The sequence below is a fragment of the Cygnus atratus genome, chromosome 3, assembly GCF_013377495.2.
Source record: "Cygnus atratus isolate AKBS03 ecotype Queensland, Australia chromosome 3, CAtr_DNAZoo_HiC_assembly, whole genome shotgun sequence".
Lineage (NCBI taxonomy): Eukaryota > Metazoa > Chordata > Aves > Anseriformes > Anatidae > Cygnus > Cygnus atratus.
In genome coordinates, this window is record NC_066364.1 from 107,847,913 (window position 1) to 107,872,503 (window position 24,591).

The window sequence follows — 24,591 nt, forward strand, 5'->3', positions numbered from 1 at the left end:
TAGTGTGAGTGCCTAGTGGACAGACACCTTGGTCTACGTTTCCAGTGGCAAGATTAGAGTAATACAAGTATTTCTGTTTACCACACATTAAAAAGGGTGCTGGAGAAACTGGGGAGGAGACAACAGAAGAGAACTTGGGGAAGATGAGTGTTAACTCCTGGCCACAGTTCCCTGCAGAGACCTCCAGAGCTCTGTCAGAAAACGAGGTGTAAGTTTCATTTTTGGTTTCTGACCCCCATGTTTACTGATGGAGTAGCCTGCTGCTTGAATGCTTGGCAGCTTTGTTCTCATTTTTACCCTCCTTTCTTGGATATATTTCAGGAGTTTGAGGTAATTGCAAAATATAAGAACTTCCTTGGCACGGACAGGCAGGGTGCTAGACAACCAGTAGCAGAGATGAAAGCCGGAGAAGTTAAAATCAGAAATAAAGCAGAGGTTTTAGTGCAGATGTTTAAAAGGTAGAAGAGAGTAACAGAGAGGAGTGGATGCTCACCTCTGTTTCTGGGGGAAAGTTCACTGCCCTGGGATTTGGAGGCGGCCAAGTTGAATGCTCACTTGAGGTCTGTGCCAAAATCTGTGCCAAGTTGAAGAGCCGTGCCCTGGCCTGTGGGCAGTCGTCTCTGGCGTGGCACGTTATGGCCAGAGAGAAAAGGGAAACGTGGGCAGCTGAGCCCCAGATCTGTTGGAAATGACAATTTGCCCCTCTGCGTGTGGGGCACCAAGGAGTTTCCAAACCGGTGTCACTGCTTTCCTCCAGAAACTGGGCTCTTGGCTCTGCTCCTGCAGCACGCAGCCAAGGAGCAAGCACCTGAGCAGCCTGCTGCTGCCACCCTGTGCTCCAAGGGGAGCGGGGAGTGTGCCTTGGGCAAGCTGCAGCACTCCCTTCTTGTCACATCTCACCTCGAGGTAAAAGAGGGGCTCTCTAAAGGGCTGAGCAGCTCATTCTCTCACCTGTGCTCTTCTGCTGTCCCTGTTTTTTTTTTTTTCTTCCTGTTGGTGAAAGCTGTGCTGTCCCCAGAAGTTCACACCTGTGCTCTCTCTCTCTCTGTCTGCAGGGGAAGGTTCAGGATGAAGGAACGAGAAGAAATGTGGCAGAAAATAGAGGAGCTGGCCCGGCTGAACCCCCAGGTGGGTAACAGCAGGACCCTAGGACAAATGAGACAAGAATATGCTGGTGGGGTCTTGGCCTGCTTCCTCAGCTCGTGAGAGCAGCTCTAGCACCTGATCTCAGGCCCATGCACATAGCTGCAGCGGTGGGCTGTCCCTCTCAGGCCCTGACATCTCAGGGATGCTGGCAGTATTTTACCAGCCTGGACTCCTGCAGCACTGACCTCTGTGTAACGCCACATGTACGGTGTGCCTGCGGCCCAGGCAGGTGCCACAGGTAGGAACAGATGGGTGAAAATGCTCCTTTCCTGTCTGTGCGCTTGCTGTGACCTTTGCCAGCACCAAAGAGGGCTACTGGGAGAAGAGCCCCGTGGTGTTAGGATGCTGGGGGGAGCAGGTTTGGTGTTGGCTGGTGTCCTCACTCCCCAGCTGTCTGTCTTGTCCGCAGTATCCGATGTATTACGCACCTCCACCATTGCCTCCAGTCTGCTGTATGGAAACGGAGACCCCAACTGCAGAGGATATACAGCTGCTGAAGAAAACGGTGGAGACGGAGGCTGTGCAGGTGCGTAGGTGACGGGGGACCTTCCCCAGTCCCTCTCGGAGTGCTCGGGACATCACCACAGTCAGTCCAGGGCCCAGCAGTCAGAACTGGCTCCTTCAAGCGTTTGGAGGGTAAATGCCCCCTACTCTAATCTGTGACCGTTGGAGATCAGCCTGTAGTTTGGAGTTTACCTGACCTCCTCGCTCTGGAAGAAATGTAAGTGGGGCTTTTCTGTGCCCTTTTGGTTTGCGTCTGGCTCTCAGCCTGCTCTGCAGCACACCACGGTGTCACCCAGCATATCCTAGAGCAGTCAGAGGAGGGGGAGGCGCAGGCTGTACGGGGCTGAAGGGGTTTGTTGCAGCTATCTGACTCCTTTGGTTTGTCTGTAGATGCTGAAAGACATTAAGAAGGAGAAGGTTTTGCTGCGCCGGAAATCTGAGCTTCCTCAGGACGTCTACACTATAAAAGCCCTGGAGGCCCACAAGAGAGCAGAAGAGTTTCTCACCTCAAGCCAGGAGGCTCTCTGACGGGCTCAGGAGCTGGCCCGGGAAGCTCTGCCCCCATCCCTTTCCCCCAGGGGTCACAGAAATGCACTTGGTTCTCATGTATAAATAAGGAATGAACATGGTGAGCTGTGCCTGTCCTCCACTCCATCCACATCCCTCCAGGGTAGATCTGGTTTTACGTTGTAACTTGTACCTCGCCACTGCCGTGTCCTCCTGCTTTTCCACCTTCGCTGTGCGTGTGTGAAGGGAGCCTGCCTGTCCTGCAAGCCCAGGCAGGAGTCGCTTCATTTCCACGCTGCCTGGTTCTTATTCTGCCCGGGAGCCGGAGCCTCGCTGCCCTGCAGGGAGGGGAGACGCTCCCCGTACCTGCAGCGGCAGGAGGCTGAAGGGAGCCGCGCTGGGCTCTGCAGTCAGCAGAAAGAACCAAAACCCCTGCACAGCTCACCTCCCGGGGTGGCAGAGCTAGGCAGCGGCACGGTGTGCTTGACCCCTCTGACTTCAGAAACAACCTGAGCTGCCCAGCTCAGCCTGCCGGAGGCGGGTGGCACAAATTCTGCCCTTGCCGCCGCCTGCCCCAGCGCTGCCCGCGCAGCCGAGGCCTGCGGCTGAGCTTGGGCTGGGAGCATCAGGCAGAGCTTGTGAGAGCTCTGCTCTCTCCCCGCCCTGCCTTGGGGTGCAGCTCTGTGGTTGGAGGGTCTCGCGTACAGCAGGAGGCATTCACTTCCACCTTTCTTTTGCTTCAAGCCCCCTGTTCTGTTCCCTTGTCAGTGGAGTGGGGGTTCAGTGCTTTGCCACCCCCAGTAAAGCTGGGTGCAAGCACTACGTACTATTGCTTCCCTCCCTTTAGAGCATCCTTAGAAGCTCTCTTGTGGGAAAGTGAATTCCTTCAGCTCTTTGTATTGGTCCTTGCTAAGTCGTCTCCATCCCAGCGTCTTGGGTAATCGTGGGCCCAGAATTAACTTCTGGCTTTGTAGCAGGCATCAGCCACTGACTTCTGCTTTCTTCCTCTACCTGCTCAATTAAAATACTCCCGCAGCTCTCCCTTTGTTGCTCTGTCCCATCCTTAGCTCTGCAGCGGCTGGGGTTTCTAGGAGGCTTGTGCTGCTAAAGTCATTTCTGCCAAGTAGTGGAAGCAGTGGATCCACATTACGGGGCCAAGGCTGAGTTGCGAGTGTTCAGTTGTCTCCTCCTCATGATCGGTGGCTAGACGCTGCTGTTGAACTGCTTCTGTAGGTGCTCTGAGCAAAGTTAGCCTCGCCCTGTTACTTCAGCACCTGCCATGGCCTGAGGCCCTTGTTAGTTCCATGGTGCATCAGGGACTTGCTGTGCTAATTTAGCATTTAGGGCGCACTTGATAGCCCAGGGCCCCGCGCAGCACTTGGGTGCTACTGTGATCCAGCTCTTGGAGCTTTTTCCCCAACCTTTTGTGGTGCAGATTCAGTCCCAGGCCAAGGCGCCCCCTCGGAGAGGCTGGTTGTGATGGAAAAGGGAGTCTTCTTCACTTCTTACCTGCTGCGCTTGCTTTCTCGACACATCAGCTTGAGTGGGTTTGCGGTAGCGCAGGAAGCTTCTGGGGTCGGTGCCAGCGTGACACAGCTTTGCAGCATCGCGGGTCGTTGCAGGAGGTCCTGGTGTGTCTGCTCCTCCTCCCCACCAGCAGAACGCTTCCCGGGTCAGAGGTTCACCCCCTCTAATCCTGCTGCTGGTGCGCAGCACCTTTCCTTCCCTCCAACCCGCGCTGGGCTGTTTTTCCCCCCGTGTCGCCCCCCTGCCCTGTTCAGCTCTCTTTCAGTTCGGCCCTCGTCGGCATGCCACCATCTCTTGGGAGCAGCTGGCAAGCGTGAGTGTGCGAGAGATCACCCCCAATCACGCAGGACCCCGCCTCCCCTCTGCTTCGTGCGATGGGCCAGTTCATCAGGAGACTTGCGAAACACCTCAGGGAGGTTATTGCTTATTTTGAACATTAGCCCGAGCTCATGGTCAGCTGCCAATCAATTACCTCACGTGAGCCTAGCACAGCATGTAGACATGCGCTGGGTAATGCCAGCTGAAGGCTTGCAGGAGCGGCAGGTGGCTCCGGGGCACAGCACAGACGAGGATTGCCAAGCGCCCCAACCCGCAGCAGGGTTTAGGTAGGGGAGGACGTTTCTTCCCCTTGCAGTTATGGGCTTTCCACCTCGCCTGCTTAGCGTCGCGTTACAAGCTGCCACCTCGTTTCTTGAGCGCTCCAGCATGCGCCCGCCCTCACTACCGCCCGCTCGCTGCTGGGAAGCGACCGCGTTTCCCTGCTCTGGGCCGCGCTGCCTGCAGAAAGAGCTGAGACTTGTGGCACGCGGAGGCCGTGCTGCCCTGCGCACAGCCCCTCTCCGCCTGCAGCCCCCGGCCGCGTCCGGAGGAGTACTGCCGAGAGCGGGCCGTGCGCGGGGGCAGGACCGCGAGGCACCACGGCTACGTGCTGTACGGCTTGGATGTCCTCATAGCTTTGTGTGTCTTGTTCTGGGTCAGGGACCTCAACCCTTAGTACCTTACCATCGCCATTAGTTTACTGCCTACTCATTCCAGTGTCCTGGACATCGAAGAAGGGGACCATGTGAGACAGGGGGGAGCGCGTTATTGCCCTCCGCCACGCGTACCGCTCATGTGCAGGCCTGCGCCTGCCACGCTACAGCTGCCCCTTGCTCCACACTTGGTTTCTAGCATTAGTGCTCATTTCTGCCTATGCCTTCTCCCCACATCAGCCAAATGGACAGAACTGGAGCTGCCTCTTCTACTTCACACGGCTCCCTCCTCCCGAGGGAGCGAGCAAAACTAACTACTGCATTCACCCCCTGGACACAAGTATTAAGCTGCTTACAGTTCATATGTACATATGGTGTACTTTATTTTCAGTAGAGCATTACATAGTATGAAAGTGTTGGATTTTGTACAGATGTCCCTGTATGTACAGTACTAAATAAAACTGATCTCTTGGAAAGACACACTGGACTCGACCTCTGATACGCCAACATGCAGCCGCGTGCCCTCGGAGGAGGCACCCCTGCGGGGAGAGGGACTTCTCCAGCGCTGGGACGAGGTGTTTGTCCCAAGCCAAGCTGGGTGAAGCCGCTCAAAACCCCTCCCTCCACACGTACGCAGGGTCAGGAATGTGGGCTGCCTCCTCCAGGGCAGAGCAAGTCAACACAAGGACATCACAGCAACTTACGTGGCAGCCAGAACCGGGAGAGAGGTGAGGAAGGGAAGGTGGACAACGTCAACGGGAGAAACTGGAACAGCGACGCCGGTGAGCCCCGGCCCCAAATTGGGTGACCGAGGGGCGGGCGGGGGTCTGGGCGTCACTTCCACTCGGGCCTGGGGCCGCTCAGGCTCTGCCTGGCCTGCAGCGTGCGCCGCACCACATCCTTCCACTGGTCATCGGAGATCTCGCTGGCCCAGGGCGGGATGCCCAGGGTGGGGAGCTTCACGCCGGCCATCGTCCTCTTCACCAGCTCCACGTGCTCTGGGGACAGACGGGCAGCGCGTGAGGCCGGGGCCTTCCTCCCGGGAGCGGGGACGGCACCGATGTGGGGATGGCGGTGACATGGGGATGGCGGTGACATGGGGATGGCGGTGACATGGGGATGGCGGTGACATGGGGATGGCGCCCTTACCTGGGTCCATGGGGATGGAGCTGCGGCTGCTCTGAGCTGCCGCGCCTTCCTCCTCCTCCTCCTCCTCGCTGTCCACGGGCGGCTCGGGAAGGTGCAGCCCCAGCATCTGCGGCACAAACGGAGGCGGGGAGGGGGGGATCGGGCCTGTTCCCCCCCCCCGGCCCCCCCCACCCCAGCCCCCCGGCCCGGCGCTCCCCGCTACCTGCAGCCGCTCCTGCAACCCGGGGCCCGCCGCCTCGCCGGGGCCCTGCTCCGGTTCCTGGCTCAGCGGCTGGTACAGGTACCCGCCGCCTTCCTCCCCCTCCCCCTCCTCCTCCTCTTCTTCCTCCTCCTCCTCCTCTTCCTCCTCGTCGCCGCTCCAACCCGCAGCGCCCTCGGGGGCCTCCGGCGGCCCCGGCTCGCCGGGACAGACCCGTTCCGGCCCCATGCTCGGCGCCACCGCCATGCACCGGGCGCGGCCCCGCCGCCCCCTCTTCTTCCTCCTCCTCCTCCTCCTCCTCCTCCTCCTCCTCCCCCTGCCCCCGGCCGCCCCGCCGCGGGGCACTGTGGGTGTTGTAGTCCCGCGGGGCTCTCCGCGTGCCACCCCGCCGGCGGCGGGGGGGGGAGGCCGCGGACTACAAGTCCCAGGGCGCGGCGGGGGGACCGGAGCGGGGCCGCCTGAGCCGCCTGCCCGCCGCCAGGTACCGGGCTGGGGGTGGCGGCCGAGCGGGGCCGGGGCGGGACGGGCGGGCCCGGCTGCACCGTGGGGGGGGGCGGGCATGGCCCCGGGGGTGGGGGCGGTGAGGTGTGAGGGGGGCCAGCAGCCGGCCTCCGGGCCTCCACCGGGCGTTTGGGCCTCCCGCGAGCCTCCAGCGGGCATCTGGGCCTCCGCCGTGCTGGGCTGAGGCGGTGGGAGCGAGGCTGAGGCGCGTGGGGAGCGTGGCGGCGGCACGAGGCCGGGCGGTGGCGAGGGGGCGAGGCGGCCTTACAGCCCTCGTACCGGCTCCCCTCGGCCCGGGGCAGCCAGAGGCTGAGGCTGGATCTTGGCAGGAGGGAGGTGGAAGCCTGGGAGGTGAGGAGGGGAGCAGCCGGCTCGGGGATTTGGGCAGGAATCACCTGGCGGAGGTGGCACTGGGAGGAGGTGGCTCTCCTCTCACCAAGAGTAGCCACCGCGGTGAATCGCAGCCCGAGCACCGGGTCTGTGCTCCCCGCCGCCCCGCACGAAGCCTCCGGAGCTGCCGCTGCCGAGCCCCGTGGCTGCCCTGGCACGGGCGCGCTCCCCGCTGCCGAAATGACACGGCGAGCTGCTGAATGTGCAAGCTTGCAGTTTCGCCCTGCCTTAGCATAAATAGGCAAAGCACGGGATAAATGTCAAGCACGAGTGAAGGAAGCGGGCTGTTCTCGTGCTATCTGTAACAGTAAGTTGGAGGTACTTGAAATAGAACAGTCTATATGGACTGCCGCGAGCTGCCTGGGCTATTTTAAGTGTTACTAAACCTTGTCGCCGTCATCTTTTTGGGAGACGGGACCGAGGCAGCCACACGGTAGGGATTTGCTCTGCGGCACAGCTTTACGGGAACGGTAGGCTGCTCTGCTTGGGGTGGTGCTGTAATTCTGGGGTGACAAAGGCAGAGCCTTGGAAAACACAGGGTTTCTCCTCCTTGCTCTGGGAATCGACTGCAGCAAGGCTAATCCGAGCAGCTTTCGGAAATGGCTCTGGGTTTCTTTGTGTGCAGAGGAACGAGGCAGGCCGGTGATCTCTCTTAGTGCAGAGGGGGGTCTGAGGATGTGTATTTTTGTCCTGAGGTTGTGGATTAGCTACGGTACTCAAAGATGGTTAGCAGCTTTCTATCTGGAGCGAAACGTTTTCATAGTTAATTGCAAGAAAATAGCGAGACTAAAGCAAATAAAACATCTGAAAAATCTGAGTCTGAAAACCCAGGGTGTTGGTTTTTTGGTTTTTGTCTTTGCTCAAATCACCACGACAGTTTTGGAAGGTGTACCAGTGGAAAATTATTGAATTGTTCTCTGGTGGTCCTGGATGGCTGTGCGCTGTGCTGGTAGACCCTTGTGAGGCATAAGCTGGGCTGGTTGGTTGGTTGGGGCTTGCTGTGCACCTTCAGACAGCAGCACAGCCGGAGATTTGGGAGTGGTCTGTGTAGGAGCTGCCTTCGAAGAACACCTAGCTGCCTTACGCGGGACGACAACCAGGCTGAAACGCCCCGGGTGAGGCGCCGCGCTCCCTCTGCCGGGTGCCAGCGCTGAGGAGGCGCGAGGGAGGTGTCGAAGGACGTCCGCAGCTATTTCTCAAAGCAGACCCGTGATCTGCCACTCGCGGTCGGGTGTCACACCCGGCCGTGGTGTTGCTGGAGGCGGCCGTCGTCGCGCCGTGTCCTCGGGAAGCACCGCCGGACTCGTGAGGCTGCGCGGCAGGTGGAGGGCTCCAGGCGCTGCTGCAGGACTGTAGCAGGTTGTTCTGAGACGCTTCTGGTTTTAACCTCCTCGTGCTTAGCGGCACGGGAGCGGCTCGCTGCGCTGCCTGCTTCGTTTCCAGCCCCCGTCAGGTACTTCAGAGGAAGGGCTTTGCGACAGCAGGTGAGGCGTAGCCTGCTTTTTAGAAACGTTCTTGTTCCTGGCAGCTGATGACGGGACCTGCCAGGGTTTCAGCCCAAATTTCTCTGCCTCCTGCGCTTGAGCATAACTCTGGACGGGTTCTGTCAGAGCAGGGGAGCGGGCAGTCCTGAAGGCTGTGTGCCGAGTGTGAAATGCGAAGAGCTGCTGGCTTTTGGGGCGTGCAGTGGGGAGCTGAGGCATCAAGTGGAAGAGCCTGGTGGCTTCAACAGAAGCCCTCCTACAACAGAGCCCCCGTGTGTCCATTGTGGTGGGCACGCTCGTGCCTTGCTGACACTCTCCTGGCTATGCCTGGGGGTAAGGGGTGGCCGGGGCTCCCTGAGAGAGTGCGTGGTGAGTTAACAGCAGCTTCCTTGGGTTTGCTCAGTCCAGAAGAATCTCTTCTCTCGCCCTACAGGAAACCTGTGCTTATTTCAGTGGCGCTGGGTGGTCTCCCTACAGGTCCAGTGTGGGGTTCCTGCGGGCTCTGGGGCACGGGTCCAGCCGGGTCAGAGCTTCAGGTGGCTTCTGGTGCAAGAGCAGAGGGGCTGCGAAGGCTGTTTTGGGGAGATGCAGCCCCGGGCAGAGCGGGTTAGGGTTAGGGGAGAAGGCACCTACACTTAGCTCGCTGTCTGCTTGGATCCATCGCAGCCCTCTGCCTCCCCCCAGCCCTTGGCATCGCTTCTGTGACTGCAGAGATTCGGGCGTGAGGCGGGTTAAGCCTCCTCGTGCCACAAAGGAACGTGCCCATCCAGGGCAAAGGGGATGTTCGTGAAGCCCAGCCGCGGATTTAGGTGCCGTCCTGCCGGCCGCCGCCCCTGGGCGCGTGTCAGCTGCTGTCGGGGATGATCTCTGGAAAAACTTTTCGCCTAAGCCGGGCCTTGAGCAATCGTAATGGTAGGAAGCGGCGCTGCAACGCCTGCCGCAGTGTCAACCTTGCATCCCGCGGTGTAGCCGGGGCCGTGGCGCTCAGCTGAGCAGATTAACTTCTTAGGATGCATCCCCTTCGTTTCCTGTCTTCCCGTGACTAATCCGAGTGGTGAAACCGCGCGGGCAGGGCAGCCGGCTCCCGGCGGCCACGCAGCAAGCAGCAGGTCTGCTCCCAGAGGACCCGAGAGGTGACAAGGTGACACGTGTCCTCTCCTCCTTCCTGGGCCTTCTGAAGAGCGCTGGCAGTATTGACACGGCCTCTCAAGTCCCCTTGAGCTACTTCAGGAGCCTCTTACGGAGTCACTTATCCCAGGGGTGGCTTTGAGGAGAACAACGGCTGGTTGGGTTCAGTGGTGACTCCCGGTCGAGGAGAATAAATAAAACAGATAGGGGAAGCCTTCGGGAGAGCCTAAAAGGTGACTTCGGTGGTCTCCATGGAAACTCTCTGTTCTGCAGCTTTGTGGAGGACTCGTACCAGAGCTGCTGCCTGGCTTGAAGGAGGAAAAAAATAGTAATTAAAAGGTGGGCGCTGTAAGGGAGAAGCGGCTCCGCAGGAGGGACGCCTCGGCTCGTCTGTGCCGCGCAGGACTGCGGGGAGCTCTCTGCTCAGACTTGGCCCCTGTCCACTCGCCACAACTTTATCTCTGACTCCCTCCCCAGCCCTGAGGAGCTGGAGATAAGGCAGGAGCGTGCTGCTGGGCTGTACGGGTGCCCGGGCGGAGAGCTGCGGCCCTGCTTGTCTGCGGGGCCGGGGGCCGCCTGGCTGCGCTCCACATGGCGCACCAGCTGCTCTTCAGCTCCTTCGGGAGGAGAGCTCTCCCTGTGAAAAGTTAGCGCTTTCCAAAAAAAGGGGCTGAGAAAATGTGTAGGAATTTTAGTCATCGTTCTGAGGCGTCCGCGCACTGCTTCGCGTTCGGCAAATGCTAAAATTGGGCGTGGGGGGAGCGCGCTAAGGAGCGAGGAGCGAGCAATTAAAGAGGGAATTTTCTTTGGGCTGCCTGCAACGCTGACTTCTCCTCTAATGGCTGTTTTTCAGCTGGGGGAAAGCCGCTGACAAATTGGACCTCTTTCTTCAGAAGTGCCTGGGCAGGACCGCGCTCCAGATCCCTTAGATCCAAAGGGGAACGTCCGCAAAGCTCAGCGACGGTGACTTCTGTGCGAGCTCATCTCAGCCATCTGTCTGAAGCGTGAGTTAATACATTGCAAAGCGTGCATGGCTGTGCCTGAATTTACTGTGGGAGAGAAGGGACTTATCCTGATCCTGAGTGGAGAGTCAGATCAGAGAGTCTGAATGCAAATGTAGTGCACCCTCATATCAGGGACTCTTGCGTTGGGGGGGAAGCTGTTCTTTTGGTTTTTTTTGCTTCTCTGCCTTTTTTCTTTGCCTTTTTTCTTCCTCTGGCATTCTCACAACTGATCCGAAGAGTGCACCCTCTTCCCTCTGGCCCTGTTCTTTTCACCTTCACAGTTGGCTCTCCCCGCGTGTCTTCATTCATGCGGACAAATTGTTCTGGCATGTACATGATGTGTGCATGGCGAGGGCATGGCCGGGCGCACAGCACTCGGCTGCCTTCGCAAAAACTGCTCGGCTCGGGCAGCCTGTACAGCCGCCCTACGTTGTTTTTTTGGTGTGAGGACATCTCTGCTTGCTCTTCCTCGCCTCGCTCAGGTTACAGTACCCGCTCTGCCTCTCCTTCCCAAGCGGAGAGGGCAAAGCTGTCTTCAGCTGGAGGGCAGATGAGCGAGGACGCAGCAATGTGACCTTCATAGCTGGCCTTCAAGGAAGGCAGGAAAACCCGCGAGATGGATCGTGTTATTTTAGCATTGTGTCTTTGTTACAGAGCCAGGTGACGCCTGCGGCGCATGGCGGTGGCCCGGGAAGCATGAGGCCGTGGCGCTGGGGGCCCTGAGGACGGCCTGGCTGGCGGGGACGGGGAGGAATGTTACGGTGGGCAGTGCACCTGGAAGGCGGGCCGCGCAGGGTGAACCACGCGGCCGTGGCAGTCGGCCACAAGGTGTATTCCTTCGGCGGGTATTGCTCCGGAGAAGACTATGAGACTCTGCGGCAGATCGACGTCCACGTTTTTAATGCAGGTAAACGCGTCCCTCTGGCAGGGCAAAGGAGCAGCGTGCTCGGTTACTGGTTTCATTACGTGCTCTGTTTCTAATTTCCTGATTCTAATTTCCAAAAAAGCTGTCTGTGTAGATGGGAGCCTCTTCCCTCGTGCAGCCCTGTGTTTTCAGCTTCAGGGGCAGGGCACAGCAGGGCTGTAGTTCAGCAGGCTGCTAGGACAAGAGCTTACCAGAAGTAACCATATAGCCATATAGTTCTGTCCTTGTTCTCTGTGAACACTAACTCAGGAAAGTGCAAAGAGGCGCCGTTTAGCTGGTGTCCCCCATGCAGTTTCCAGTTTTCAGCCACCCCTGGCGTGTACAGGGCAGGGTGGACTCGGCGCACAGAGCAGAGTCTCTGGGTTTAGGCTCCCGAGCCGGTTCCCTGTGGGACAGCTGAGTGCCACCACCAGCGCCGTGGAGTCAGCAGGGATGTGTGGCTAGGGTGGAGGCATTCCCGTTTTGGCAACAGCTAGCTGGTAGATATCCAGGCTCGCAGTGTGGCTTAGCAAAGCAACCGGAGCTGGAGTCATTCTTGTAGGGTAGCCAGTATGTGTCAGGAGGCTGAATCGGAGCCACGGCTGTGCTGGGAGAGGCTGCGTTTCTTCATTCGGTGCTCTTTGAACTGAACAGATTACTGAGCTGGTCCATAAAGCGCCTCCCTATAATTAGGCTGAAAAATTGCACTGATGCTTGGAAGGGTTCGGCTGAGCAGAGGCAAGCAGGGAACCAACGGCTCGTCCTTTGCAGAGGGGACAGCACGCTGAGCTCTCCTAAGGTGCAGGTGATGTGCAGATCAAACCGCTTTGTCTGCGAGGCACAGCGAGTTCCCTGCTCTAAACCTGACCTGGGAGAAGACAGCAGCTCACGGGGTGGTGGATGAAACGTGTGGTTACGTGGGGTCGTTGAGGTGGTCTGCTCGCGGTGCAGAGGGCAGCTCAGGACCTCGTGAACGAGGGCACTCCTCTCTGTTTAGAGACACTGGCCTCTCGTCGTCCAGTTGGACGCTGTAGCTTGTAAAACGTGCCGGCAGAGCGCTGCTCTTGTGGTGCGTAATTACCGTGCCCAAAGGAATGCTCCTGCCTTGTCCTCCCGTCTGACCACTCCCAGGTGTTAAGGGGTCAAGAAGCTACGGCTGCTGCTTGGGAGGTGCCACTGGCTTCCCAAGCCCTTGCACTGTCAGGTTTCGGTGCTAAAGCCGAGGTTCTGAGTCCTGAATGATGTCTTGCAGTGATCTGAAGGGGAAGAACGCCAATGTCCTGCCTAGCTGGACTTTTTAACATTGGCTGTGCTTCCTCAGTGCCCTTCCTGCCTCTGAGGTGGACGCTCACCTTTTAAGAGGCCTGATCCTATCCCTTTTGCTGCCCTGGTATTTCAGGGGATGGCTCTCTTCCCCTCGCCACAGTAACACACCTAGCTGGTCTTTGCTATGTTACCTCCACGCGGCAAACAAAATTGGAGGGAGGGTGTCTGGACGCTGTTATGTAATGGCCACGCAATGCTCGCGGTGCCTCCTGCACTGTCATTAGGCCCTGTAATACATATTGACTGCTCTGACTACTTGTGAACGTGACGTGCAGGCTCCCAGGAAGGAGAACCTGTAATCACAAGGAGCTCCCATTTGTACCCCAAGGTTAGCAGAAGGAACTGGAGAATGGGTGGGGGTAAAAGAGACACAGCTGTCGGGTCTAAAGTTCTTACTTATTTTTTTTTTTTTTTTAAAGACAAACAAACCAGTGTTCCTACAAAGCTGCCGTGTCGTTTTATTTAGAATGTGCTCCCACAAGTCCAAATGCTGTCTTCAGGTGTCTTGCCTTGCCTGTTGCTGCAGTGAATTATTCCTGTGCTGCCCGTTTCTTCAGCGTTTTGAGTCTCTTCTTCAAAAATGTCACTAGTCTGAAGTAGCGTCTGCATTCATTATCACCTCCCTCCTTTTCTTTCCCGTTTTGGTAGGGTGTGTGTGGTGGTTTTGTGTGGGGGTGGTGTTTGTACCTTCACTCATGGTCTAGGATGAAGGAGAGTGGAAATATCTTGAGTGTGGCTGATGCAGAACCAAAGCTATTTCCGTCCAGAGTCCTCCAGTCCTCTGTGCTTCCTGTAGTTCCCTCCTGAACAGGGGCCCCGTGGAAAGCTGTGCTTCCATATTTCTTAGCTACCTACTATTCAGGGTCAGGCACAACTCTGTCTTGCTTACCAGACTGCTTCTGCACCATATTGTGGCGAGGGGAAAAGAAATAATCGGGCTTTCTGCTTTCACAAATGCTCACTACCCCAGGCTGGGTAGACTGGTGAGCACGCGTAGCAGGCTTAACATCTGACACAGGCTCAAACTTGTACTTTCAGTGTCTCTGCGCTGGATCAAGCTGCCTCCAGTGTGGACGAACAGCCGAGACCAAGTGAGAGAGGTGCCCTACATGAGGTATGGGCACTCGGCGGTGCTCATAGACGACACCGTCTACATCTGGGGTGGTCGCAACGACACGGAAGGAGCCTGCAACGTGCTCTATGCCTTCGATGTCAGTAAGTTCCAGCTTCTTGCTCTTCCTCGTCACAACTGCTCTCGATGAGACCTTTTCCCTGACCCTCCATGTTGCTCCCCAGCTTGTTTCCCTGTCCCTTGGTCTCTCCACAAAGTGGTAGTCGTGGCCAATTGGGCAGATGGGGAACTGGTGCTGCTGGATGGTTCAGCGGGTTTGGAAGGGGAAGGGGGTGCCCAGTGTGTCTGCGTACTTGACTCTCTGTAAAAGCCTTTGAATAGAGATTACTGAAATTTTCTAAAAATCGGATGGTTTTACATTTTTCTATCAGCTTTGTGTGCTCTCTCTGATTGTAACTACAACTGAAGCACCGTCTATGTGCGGCTGGAGGTTGCAGCGAGAAGGGGATAGAGCTCTCAGGGACGGTGATGTCTCTCCAGAGTGGTCATTCTTTCTAGAAGTAGGAGGCAGAGTGAGGAATACAATGCACAAGTAGCCAAGGACAGGATGGAACAATAAGGGCAGGCATGAGCCAAGTTAGATAAGCCTGAAAGATAAACTCCTTGAGACCTCCAGTCGGTTTCTTCCTTGTGCTGCTGGAACACCTGGGAAGAACAGGAGCCAGCAGGAAGTGGGTGGACGGGAATGCCAGGAAAAGAGCAGGGTACACCTGGATTCCGGGGGCAAGTCCACGTAAATGCTGACCACTAACTGGCTTGCTGGCCTTGCTGTGAAACTGCTTCCTCTGGTGCTCGGTCATGAATTCCTTTCACTACCAGGAGATGTTCTGAAGCTTGAAGCTGCTCTCTGGGCGCAGGGTTTCTCCCTTCCCCTGACACATGTAGCTGAGAAGCCACCAGCAAATTGCTGTGTACACAGAAGCCTTGCAGTGGGAGCTGCCTGGCGTCCCCGCCAACTCCAGCACTTTAGCATGAAGTGAAAATTAACTGAGAAGGCCAGACGTAAGGGAGCCCACTGCAGCTGTCTGTACACACTGTGCCCGTCCCCTGCCAATCCTGGAAAGTGCGGCTGGCAGCCCTCCGGCTGTGGCGTCAGCCCCATTGTATCAGTCACGTCAGGCTGCACAAAGCCCTGGCCGAGTGCAGCTTTGTCCTCTGGGGCTGGAGGCACCGATGCGGTCGCGAGTTGAGGCCTCTTCCCTCTCTAATCTGACACGTTACGCTCGGGCAAGCTCTCGCTGCTGCCGTGTGACTGGGCTTGGAAGCGGCCCCGCCAAGGAAGGGAACTCGATAGCTGCCGCAGCTTTCTCACTAGCTGGCTGCCCAGGGATTTTGTTGACCTTGCAAGCCCCTTTGTGTGGTTCCAGCTGGAGCCTAGGTGGACGGCTGTGGCCGCGGGCCAGGCTCTGAGAAGTTATCCTCACGAAGAATGTTGCTTTGGCTCCAATTTTACCGCTTCCTGAAATAAGCACTGCTGTTGGCAGCTCGGAGCAGTCGGGGAGGGCGGGGGGGAATGTCTCCTGCTGCCTCGAGGCTTATCTGTGCCTCTCTGTGGGCTCGTGGGACAGGTGCCTGTTTATGCTTGGCAGGGAGCTGCTGGCTTAGTTCCATGCTGCCCTGCATGGAGAACAGCTCTGGCTGGATTTAAAGTCCTCTTCGAATTCAAGCCAATCCCTGGAGCGTGTGGGCTGCGTCTGGCTGGTGTAGACACACGGGGAGCAGTGCTGAAGGAACCACGGAGGGTGGAGGGCAGGGAAGGCTCCCCTTGGAGAGGGGGTGAGAAGATGACAAGAGGAGCGGATAAGATAGGGAGAGCTGCGCTGTAGAGGTGAGGATGTGCACAGTAGCTCTGTTGACATGGTGAGCCTGTGGTTCAGTGGCTTCTGGCTGGGTTTTGGAGCACTGTTTTTCCTCGGTTAGACGGCATCTCCAAGCTGTGAGGTCACTAGGGCCGCTTAGCATCGTTGCTTCACTGTAATTGAAACTGTAAATGCAGAGCTGATTAATGACTCACAAGTAGGCTTTGCAAGAGATTGAGTCCAAATAACATTGCTCAAGCAGCGCTGTACTAATCACATGCAAAACTCGAGCTGTTTGTCAGGCTGGGCAGTGTCAGCAGCCGTGCCCAAGAGCCAAGGACCTCTGTCTCTGTGCCCCTCTGGAGGCTCAGGCAGGTAGCCGTGCCTGGAGAAGCCTGCGGTCTCCCTGGGGGAGAAGGTGCTGTGTATGAAAGAGAGAAGGATTTCTGCCTCAGAAATGAGGAACGGTTGCAAAAGGCTTTCCCATCCCCACATCTTCTGTGTTTTCTTAGCGTTGTCCCCTGTTTTGTTTCAGACACGCACAAGTGGTTCACGCCAAAGGTGTCTGGAATGGTCCCAGGAGCGAGAGATGGGCACTCAGCTTGTGTCCTGGCAAAGAGCATGTTTATCTTCGGAGGCTACGAACAGCTGGTGAGTAGTCTCTGAAAGAGCTATTTGGCCATCCCTTGGGAAAGAGGGTATTCCTGCCCAGTAGAAGCAGGATACAGGGGCGTTTTGTATTCACAGTTGGTTTCATTTTATAACTCGGCAAAGTCACGGCATTAATTATCCAGGTTAGGCTCATGATGTTTCAGAGAAGACTGTTGGCAAAGTCGGTCTACAAAAACAGTGGCTTTTAAATATTGTTTTTTCACAAAACATACCGAGTTAAAATTTCAATATTTTCTGGCGTATTTCTCCAACACTCCGATGGTATTAGATAAATGTATAATATTTATGATAAATACAATATATATTTATTTTAAATTAGCTGAGAAGTGCACCAGAAAAATCACTTTCAAACCTGCAGTGTTGCTGTGAGGCTTTGTCCCAAGCTGGTGCGTGTTCCGTGTGTTCCCTACCTCTTCTCGTACCTCACTGAGCCCCTCCAGCAAACACTTGCTCGTCCTCTCCTGTAAGAATACCTTGAGACAAAGGTCATCCTGCACTAGCTGCCAGTGTGCTTAGCACCCCTTTAAGCAAATCCTTACGCGCTGATCTTAGGAGGGTAAGTATCACTTCAGACTATCGCCAGACTCCAGAAAAGCTGTGCAAAGTCACAGCTCTTTATTTGGAAGAGAGCTGGGACTCTGTTAAGGCAGTCCCTTGGTTTTTCCTCCCGTTTTCCAAGTACTGTAGCATGCTAAATGCATGGTCTTGGTTGAAGCAGCCGCATTACAAATGTGACTTGCTTTTAACCAAGGCCAAACAAGCCCCTATCTGTCTTGCAGCTGTCTCCCCTGCCTGGAGGAGCAGAAGTCTGTGCTGTTTGTGTGAATGTAGGCTCTCGCAGCCTGCGTGGGGTCTTGGTGGAATCCTCAGACCCCTGAGTGTATTTACTCTTGGATGTTCAGCTTCCTAAAAGTAATCTTAACTCCTGCCTTTCCTTGTGTGTCCGTAGCAAAGCCAGCTTCTCTTTCCTGTTAGAGCCACCTCCTTTTGTTATGGTGTGAAGTAGAGGCAGGGTGCTGCTGTGCCTGTGTCTACTGTGTGTAGGACAGTCGTGGTGGTAGGAACTGGGGACCGAATAAACGGGAAGGCTGCAGGGAGAGAAGGGGCAGCTTTAAGAAGAGGTGGGCTTTGCCTCCCTCTTGTTAAGTGGTTATGTATGCTGTTTACCCTGCTGTTTTGGAGCAAGCGCCACATCTCCTAGGAAGTGGTGACTCCAAAGGGATGCTCTGGGTCTCTACGACAGCGTCCTTTCGCGGAGGGACAGTGTGACCATGCTTCTTAGCCCCTTTGTGACCGGGCTGCCCTGCTGTCTTCCAGGCCGACTGCTTTTCAAATGACATCCATAAATTGGACACCACGAACATGATGTGGACCTTAATCTCTGCCAAGGTCAGTCTCTGTTTTTCACTCTGTCTTGGGGACAAAGTCTCGTCTCCGCTATTCCCTGGGGTAGCTGCCTGCACGTGCCTCGCAGCTCCTGTCTGGTGTGGCAGGAGGGGAGGTTCTCCAGGAGGAGGCAGCCACCCCAGCTTCCCTGTCAAGATGTCATCTCCCTGGGTAATCTGCATTGTTCCTCTTGCTCTGCTTTAACCTGTCCCTGCAGGGTACACCAGCTCGCTGGAGAGACTTCCATTCAGCCACCATCATTGGAACAAAGATGTACGTGTTTGGGGGCAGAGCGGATCGTTTTGGGCCATTTCACTCCAACAACGAGATCTACTGTAACCGCATTAAAGTGTTCGATACAGAAACAAACTCCTGGCTGGATTCCCCTCCAACCCCGGTGCTTCCTGAAGGCCGACGGAGCCATTCGGCATGTGAGTGTGGGTCTGCTGAGAGAGGAGGACGGTGGGGAGGAATTCCTGCCCCCAGCAGAAGGGGTCTCTGGTTCACTGGGCAGAGATGTGGTATAGCAAGGGCTGCACGGAGCCTGGCTTCTGTGGAAAGCTGCTGCCAGCAGCAAAGCCTTGCGTGCAGCCCTGCACGTGAAGGCGGTATTAATCAGAGCAGATAACTAGCACCGCTTTGCTGTGCTTGATGTTGGGACAGGACAGCATGCTGATGTCTGTGCTTACTCCCCACAGTCAGCTACAATGGGGAGCTGTATGTCTTTGGTGGCTACAACGCACGCCTGAACAGACACTTCCACGATCTCTGGAAATTCAATCCAGGTATTTATGCTTTTAACTCGTTGCAGTGATGGCGCTCAAGGCCCTCAGGTGTGTGAGTGCTCAGATGAATGTTTGCTCCGGGGTCTGGGAGCCTGTTTGGGGGAAATAGCTCTTCTGACAGTGCTGACAGAAACTTGCCGCTGTGCTTGGCACCCCTGTTCCTCCTCAGACCATCTCCAAATCTCAGTTAGAAAGGGGAAAAGGAAGAATTGCTGAAAGATGTGCCTACTCAAAAGGGGGTTGGCAAAATTTTGTCTCGTTCTTTAGATATGCAGAACTGTTGGCAGAAAAGAAGGTGTGGGGTTAGAGAGGCTGTAGCTGGGGAAACCACTCACGTTGACCCGCAGCATCACCATGGCACACTCTCTTGGTACCCGGTCACCTTGGTGGTTCTTCACCTGGTAGCCCAAGTATCAGTCAACTGTGAGCTGTTTTGGGGTTTTCCATTTGTTTTCTAATTGTTTTGCACAGGAAAGCCTTATATAAAAATGTTACCTGCGAGCAGCCAACTTGCTGTTCCCCCAGCCAATTTAGGAGCTAGTGTGAGAGCTTGTGAAGGTTTTTAGGTTCCATGCATTAGTGAACAATCACCCCCCGCAACCTCGCTGTAGAGAGCAGCAGGGACAAAAGCTGCTGTCTTCTGGTTCAGTTCCGGTGCTCCCGCAGCCAGCTCGGTGAGGATGCTCTGCATTCTCAGTGGCTGCCAAGAGATGGAGCTGGTTCCTGGGTCTCCCTCCAGATCTGGCACGCACTGGAGTCCTTGGGAAGGGAGCCTGGCTGCTCCTGCCACTCCCTGTGGTGTCTGACCCGCTGCTTTTGGCAGCTCAGGGGCCTGGGCTTTGTAAGCAAAAGGCCTGGGCTTGCTGCAGTGACTGAAGGGCAGAACCTGCAGCTCCCCTTCCAGCAGGCAGAGCTTCAGCAACCCTGTGCCCTAAGCAGCCTGATGGAAGCGCATCATTCTGACTCCAGCAGAAAGAGGAGGTGGGCAGGGAGGGCAGATGTTAGCTACCTGGTGTCTGTGGGGGCCTCTTTTTTGCTGTGGTCTGTTTAAACCCATAACCTGCTTATACCCGGGTCTTGGCCAGGCTTTTCTGACAAGCTGGTGCACTCTCACCCTCGTCCTTCCCCTTAGTTTCCCTTTCCTGGAGGAAGATCGAGCCCAAGGGGAAAGGCCCATGTCCTCGACGCCGGCAGTGCTGCTGCAGAGTGGGAGACAAGATCATTCTCTTTGGCGGCACCAGGTGAGCTCTGTGGGGTCCGTGGGGTGGCTTTGTGGGAGGGTTTTCCATTCTCTTCAGTAGTTTCCCTCCGTGCTCTGCCCCCTGCTGTAGTCAGATGCACTTCAGAGCCACGTGGCAACTTTCCATGCAAGTGTGACAGATTATCTAGATCAGGGCTCCCCTGGAAAAGACAAGGGGGAGACTGAAGACGTCGTGTTGGCCTGTAAAGCACCTGGTGACAAGCCCTGTTCGACACCCAAGACCAGTAGCCCGGTCTGCTGCGCTGACGCAGACTTCAAACAGATTTATCCTTCGTTACATGCTGTCCTGCTTCTCCCACCAGAATTTATTTCTTTCCTTGGCAAGAGGGGTGTCTGCCAGGCTGCAGAGGAATGTCAGCTCAGCTGGGAGCTGTCTGAGGAGCCCTCCACACAAGGCAGCATTCCCTTCCGTGCCAGTGTTCCTTAGCAAAGTTTCCATTCGCAAAGGGGACCCGGTGTTGAGGATTTAGCTGTCAAACACTGGAAGCGATGCTGTCAGGAGGCAGGGCAGCTGGATGTGGCCAAGAGCCTTAACAGCTGCTAACAGAAAGGAAGTGGCCCATCACCAGGACGTGCTGTGTGCTGCCTGGAATGACAGACGGCAGCTCTGGAGCACAGGCCCGTTTGCCAGTATCTACCTTGCACAGGCACCTGAAATGCTTTCAGCCCTCCCAATGCTTTGGAAAGCTTTCTCTGGGACCCTGGCCGCAGCTTTTTGGGGATGCTTCTGAAGACAGGTTGGAGACAGAGGACGAGGCAGAGTAGGTCCAGCTCAGACGTGAAGGGCCTTCAGCCCCAGGAGAGCTTTTGGGGTGGGAGGTTTAGCAGTAGGATGGATGTGAGGGAGCGTTCAATGCATGGAGGTACTCAGAGGAGCTGAGTTTATCCAGGCTCCTCAGCAGATACTGGAGCTGCTCGGTGCAGTGGAAGGCTTGCAGGGGCTCGATGGCAGGTCTGGATGCTCGCTGCTGCTGCAGCCTTTGGTCGGTGGCACGGATTTGTGTTAGGGCAGCAGCTGAACTGGTGTTAAACCCAGGCTCTCCTAACAGACGCTGGCAAACCGCAGTGAACGTGACACCAGCTTTTCAGAGCTCAGTCCGCCTCTGCCAGGCAGCACGGCAGAGCTTGTCTTTTCCACGGGGTGACTTCGCTGTTCGACTTGCTCTTCGAGCCGGGCTCGGTCCTGACGCAGGCTGGTTCACCGCGCTGTCCCGGGGCAGGAAGAGCTGCTGGTGGCAGGAATGCAGCCGGCCCGGACCTGGGGAGGGGGACAGGCTGCGGTGGGGGCTGTGCTGGCTTCCTGTAATGGTTATCAGGTGTGTCCTGGAGCCGCCTGGCGAGATAAGAAGTTTTCCAGGAAGTCGTTGTAAACGGAGAACTCCCTGCGGTCTGCCTCCTGACCTGCGCTCCCCTGCCGGGGCAGGGGAGGGGGAGAACACAACACGGCGCAGGGATGGGGTGCGGGGGATTCGCCTTGCAGGGCGAGCCGGCGTGCATGGCTTGCAGGCAGCAGCAGCGCCAGGGCACGGACGGGCAAAACCCCTTTGTGTCCTGCCTCTCCTGGGGGGATTCCTGTGCCCTGGAGCCTGTTCAAGAGGTGCTTCCGCAGGTGCCCGCTCCTGCAGCGTCCAAATGCTTCACTTCTTTTTGCAGTTCTGCCGAGAGCTCAGTCTCTTTGCCCCCGTCTGTGGTCTCTCGCTGATCAGCAGCACTCGTGTTGTTAGTGTCTGGTTTAAGTGACCAGGCACGTCCCACTGACCACAAGGGACAACGAAGGGGAGATGGAGTGCTGTAAATCAGAGGTGAGCTGAACAGCTTCCGATCCAGGCTTGCCTTGGGGATGTGTTTTCCTGACAAGGCTTAGGAAGGCCTGGCTTTCTAAGGGAGGATGAGCAGTTTTGCTGGGCTCTGGCTGTTGCCTCGCAGCCCGCTGTCTGGGAGCTGCAGCTCTCCTGGTCTTGAACTCCAGGCTTTCCCCAGCCGCTTGCAGCTGGGTGATAAAACCGCAGACACGCTGCCTGCTGGCTTTTCCTTTGGAAGATAAGGGATGCCCCAGGTTTTCCTGTGACGTGGATGTGAGATTAGATTGCGGTGCGGCGAACATACGGGGTGGTATTAAGGGGGCTTTTGCCTGTATCCAGGCAGATGGGACCCGTCAGCAACAAGTCTTCTCTGCCAGCACTGAGCTGTGCCCCGGAGCTTGTGGGGGGAGATGAGGACTGGGGGAGCAGGTGCTGCCTCACCTCCCAGGGCAATGCGAGGCTTAGCGGCTCGTAGGTGGGCAGCGAGTGGCAGGGGGGTGAGGAGTCACTGCACGAGGCTCCAGCCAAGCAGGGAGGATGTGCTAAACCCCCTTGTGGCAACCCAAAGCGGGACTTAAAACACCTTTCCTTTCTTTCAAGTTCTCCAAACCACCGTCAGCTGTGGGAGCGCTTTCCCACAGGCTGGCCCATGTGCTGGGGCACGCAGCGACCCATCCTTCAAGTGGCTTTGGCAGCGAGAGCAAAGCAGTGCTGCCTGCAGCGTGGGGCTCCTTCCCTTTCAGTGCTTCTCTGGTTGCAGGAGGTTTGGACGGCCACTAGCTATGACCATCACCGTCTCTGGAGACAGGGCACAGCTCCTGTACCCTGTAGCCCCGCAGTACAGCTAGAGAGCCTCCCAAAAAGTCCTCTCGGGTCTCCAGCTTGATCTTGCCCACCCCGCCGGGGGTGCCAGCACTGCTTTTGGACTTTGCACTGTGCCATTGAGCGGTGTCTGAATCCTCCTAGGTCGGATGGCTGTCCCGTGTGATGTTCTCCTGGTTTGATCTGTATGCGACTAGGTGACGCGGCATCGCTGTGACCTGGTTTGCCGGGGCTGCTGGGTTGTTGGAAAGCAGTTTGGGAGGTACTGGGAGAAGGAGGATTGTGAAACCAGCCAGGAGCTGGTCAGGGTGCGGGGAGCACAAAGAACAACCGCTGCAGGAGCGTTTTGGCACCGACTGACGAGCTGTGCTTGGGTCCCGCAGCCCGTCTCCGGAGGAGGGCATGGGTGACGAATTCGACCTGATGGATCACTCGGACCTCTACATCCTCGACTTCAGTACGTGAGCGCTCCCCGCCCGCACGGCTCGTGCCTCTCGCCACCGGGTGCCTCGCTGCGAAGCACCGCTCGCCGTGGCGTTTTGTGCCCCACGCCCCGGTCCCCGCAGGCGAGGAGTGCTGTGGCTAACCGCCCTCTTTCCACAGGCCCCAGCCTGAAGACGCTGTGTAAGCTGGCAGTGATTCAGTACAGCCTGGACCAGTCCTGCCTTCCCCACGACATCAGGTACTGCACGCCTTGCTGCGAGGCCACCCGTGGGTGCGCTCCTTGCCTCGGGGCGCTCCAGCCCTGGGCGCTGCGCTCGTGCTTCCCTTCAGTGTGCCCCCGTTGGTGTGTTGCAGATGGGAGCTCTCGGCCATGACGACGAACAGCACCATCAGCCGCCCCATCGTCTCCTCGCAGGGCTGATGCCGGCTCACCCCTCCGTCACCCTGCTCTCACTCCTCCACACACCGACCTCTTGCTCCACTGCCTGCATGAATTTTTAGCCCTTTCAAGCAAGGAACGTATGTGAGCTCCGTTTGTCTCGCCCTAGCCAGGCCTCCCTCTGCCCTCGTCACGCACAGGGCAGCGCGGGTGTGCGGGCAGGGCAGGCTGCCAGGGAAGGAATCTGCTCGCCCCAGCTGCGCGACTGTGAGCCCCCGTCCTCGCCTCTGGCTCGCCTGGAGAGCTGCAGCCGTGCTGGCCTGGTCCCCTGCCAGCGAGGGCCCGAATCGACTCCTGCCACCAGCCCCAGGCCACGAACTGTGCCCCTGCTGCCTCACCAGCGCGGGGACCTCCACGCCTGCACCCGTCGGCGCCGCCCTGCCTCCGGCCTGCTGGGCCCCGTGCCTGCCGTGGGGGCCTGGCTCCCGTTGTGAAAAAACAGCGCCCGGGGGCGGTTTTATAAACACTGAGGCAGAGGTGGCTTTCTGCTGCTCTGTGTGTCCGAGCCGGGGGCAGCCGTGCTGGGAGGGAGAGGGTGCGGGAGGGGAAGGCTGGGCCTCCACCGCAGTGGGGGTGGGATGGGGTGGGGTGGGATGGGGTGGGAGCTGTGCAAAGCCTGGGGTAAGAGGGCTGGAGGCTCCACGAGTGCCTCAGGAGCTGGTTCTTCGCCTTCTGGCGCTGCCCCGTCGTAGGCTGTGGTGGGCGATGAGCAGCAAGGGTGAGGCGGGGGCTTGAAGGGAGCCAGGCTGTGCTGGCAGCGGGTCTGGCTCAGGGAGAGCAGTCCCTGGCACCGGGTTAGCCGCGGGGGCTGGCTGGGCATCTCCCCCAGGCTGGCAGGCAGCTCCGGCTCCCCCGCTCGCCCAGCAGCCTCTCCAAAGCCACGAGGTGCCGGAGCTTTGTGCCGCAGCCCTCCTTCCCCAGCACTGAAGCACCAAGCTCCCTCTCCCTGCGCCGTGCCAGGCAGCAGGGGACACCCACAGACCCCCCCAGCTCGGTGTCGGGCGGCGCGGATGCACCCCGAGGTGCTCCTGGCTATGGGATGGGGCTTCCGCGGGGACAATCAGGAGCTCTGGGGCACTGGCGGAGACACCTGGTACCCCATGCCAGCTCCCTCTAGGAGAGCAAACCTTTGGTGGGGAGAAGGCAGTGGCCTTGCTGGGGAGGGGGTTGTAGGCGCCCTGCTCCCTTCCAAGGGTTGAGGGACACCGTGGCCCCACGCACCTCAGGTCCCCAGCCCATCACGGACTTCGTGCTGTGCTGTTGATGGTCGGCCAGTAGCTGGTGGACGCACACCCCGCGGTGGGATCCC

General features: G+C 57.6%; 3 protein-coding genes across 5 annotated transcripts in view; 2 read left to right on the forward strand and 1 right to left on the reverse strand.

Moving 5' to 3' along the window:
• Positions 1–5,135, forward strand: part of PPP2R5D (protein phosphatase 2 regulatory subunit B'delta) — a 32,004-nt gene extending 26,869 nt beyond the window's left edge. Inside the window, exons 14-16 of the mRNA XM_035556732.2 lie at positions 1,056–1,128; positions 1,556–1,672; positions 2,041–5,135. Of these exons, the coding sequence (XP_035412625.1) occupies positions 1,056–1,128; positions 1,556–1,672; positions 2,041–2,178 (328 nt within the window). The 3' untranslated portion in view covers positions 2,179–5,135. The remainder of the gene's footprint in view (positions 1–1,055; positions 1,129–1,555; positions 1,673–2,040) is intronic.
• MEA1 (male-enhanced antigen 1) lies at positions 5,008–6,305 on the reverse strand. Its single transcript, XM_035556753.2, has 3 exons — positions 6,007–6,305; positions 5,805–5,910; positions 5,008–5,653 (listed from the first exon to the last, which is right to left on the reverse strand). The coding sequence occupies exons 1-3, from the start codon at positions 6,247–6,249 to the stop codon at positions 5,490–5,492; spliced, it is 513 nt and encodes a 170-aa protein (XP_035412646.1). The 5' UTR covers positions 6,250–6,305; the 3' UTR covers positions 5,008–5,489.
• A 43-nt stretch (positions 6,306–6,348) lies between these two features.
• On the forward strand, positions 6,349–23,758 carry KLHDC3 (kelch domain containing 3). 3 transcript variants are annotated; one of them, XM_035556708.2, is made up of 12 exons: positions 6,349–6,484; positions 10,360–10,510; positions 11,165–11,417; positions 13,779–13,955; positions 16,207–16,322; positions 17,661–17,732; positions 17,947–18,160; positions 18,428–18,514; positions 19,647–19,755; positions 22,783–22,856; positions 23,003–23,081; positions 23,198–23,758. In XM_035556708.2, exons 3-12 carry the CDS (start codon positions 11,264–11,266, stop codon positions 23,262–23,264), a joined length of 1,149 nt encoding a protein of 382 aa, XP_035412601.1. In that variant the 5' UTR covers positions 6,349–6,484; positions 10,360–10,510; positions 11,165–11,263; the 3' UTR covers positions 23,265–23,758. The 3 variants fall into 3 exon arrangements, with proteins under 3 accessions (XP_035412601.1, XP_050565451.1, XP_050565452.1); XM_050709494.1 differs by lacking the exon at positions 6,349–6,484 and adding an exon at positions 10,002–10,188; XM_050709495.1 differs by lacking the exon at positions 6,349–6,484 and adding an exon at positions 10,028–10,152.
• Positions 23,759–24,591: the final 833 nt, after the last annotated feature.

What these genes read in the sequence shown, in the direction of transcription:
- MEA1 (XM_035556753.2), bottom strand. Translation starts at nt 6,249, where the DNA reads ATGGCGGTGGCGCCGAGCATGGGGCCGGAACGGGTCTGTCCCGGCGAG. An exon ending in GGTTGCAGGAGCGGCTGCAG is followed by an intron (nt 5,911 to 6,006) that starts GTAGCGGGGAGC and finishes TTTGTGCCGCAG; the next exon opens with ATGCTGGGGCTGCACCTTCC. An exon ending in CTCCATCCCCATGGACCCAG is followed by an intron (nt 5,654 to 5,804) that starts GTAAGGGCGCCA and finishes GTCTGTCCCCAG; the next exon opens with AGCACGTGGAGCTGGTGAAG.
- KLHDC3 (XM_035556708.2), top strand. Translation starts at nt 11,264, where the DNA reads ATGTTACGGTGGGCAGTGCACCTGGAAGGCGGGCCGCGCAGGGTGAAC. An exon ending in GGACCTTAATCTCTGCCAAG is followed by an intron (nt 17,733 to 17,946) that starts GTCAGTCTCTGT and finishes CTGTCCCTGCAG; the next exon opens with GGTACACCAGCTCGCTGGAG. An exon ending in TGCCTTCCCCACGACATCAG is followed by an intron (nt 23,082 to 23,197) that starts GTACTGCACGCC and finishes GGTGTGTTGCAG; the next exon opens with ATGGGAGCTCTCGGCCATGA.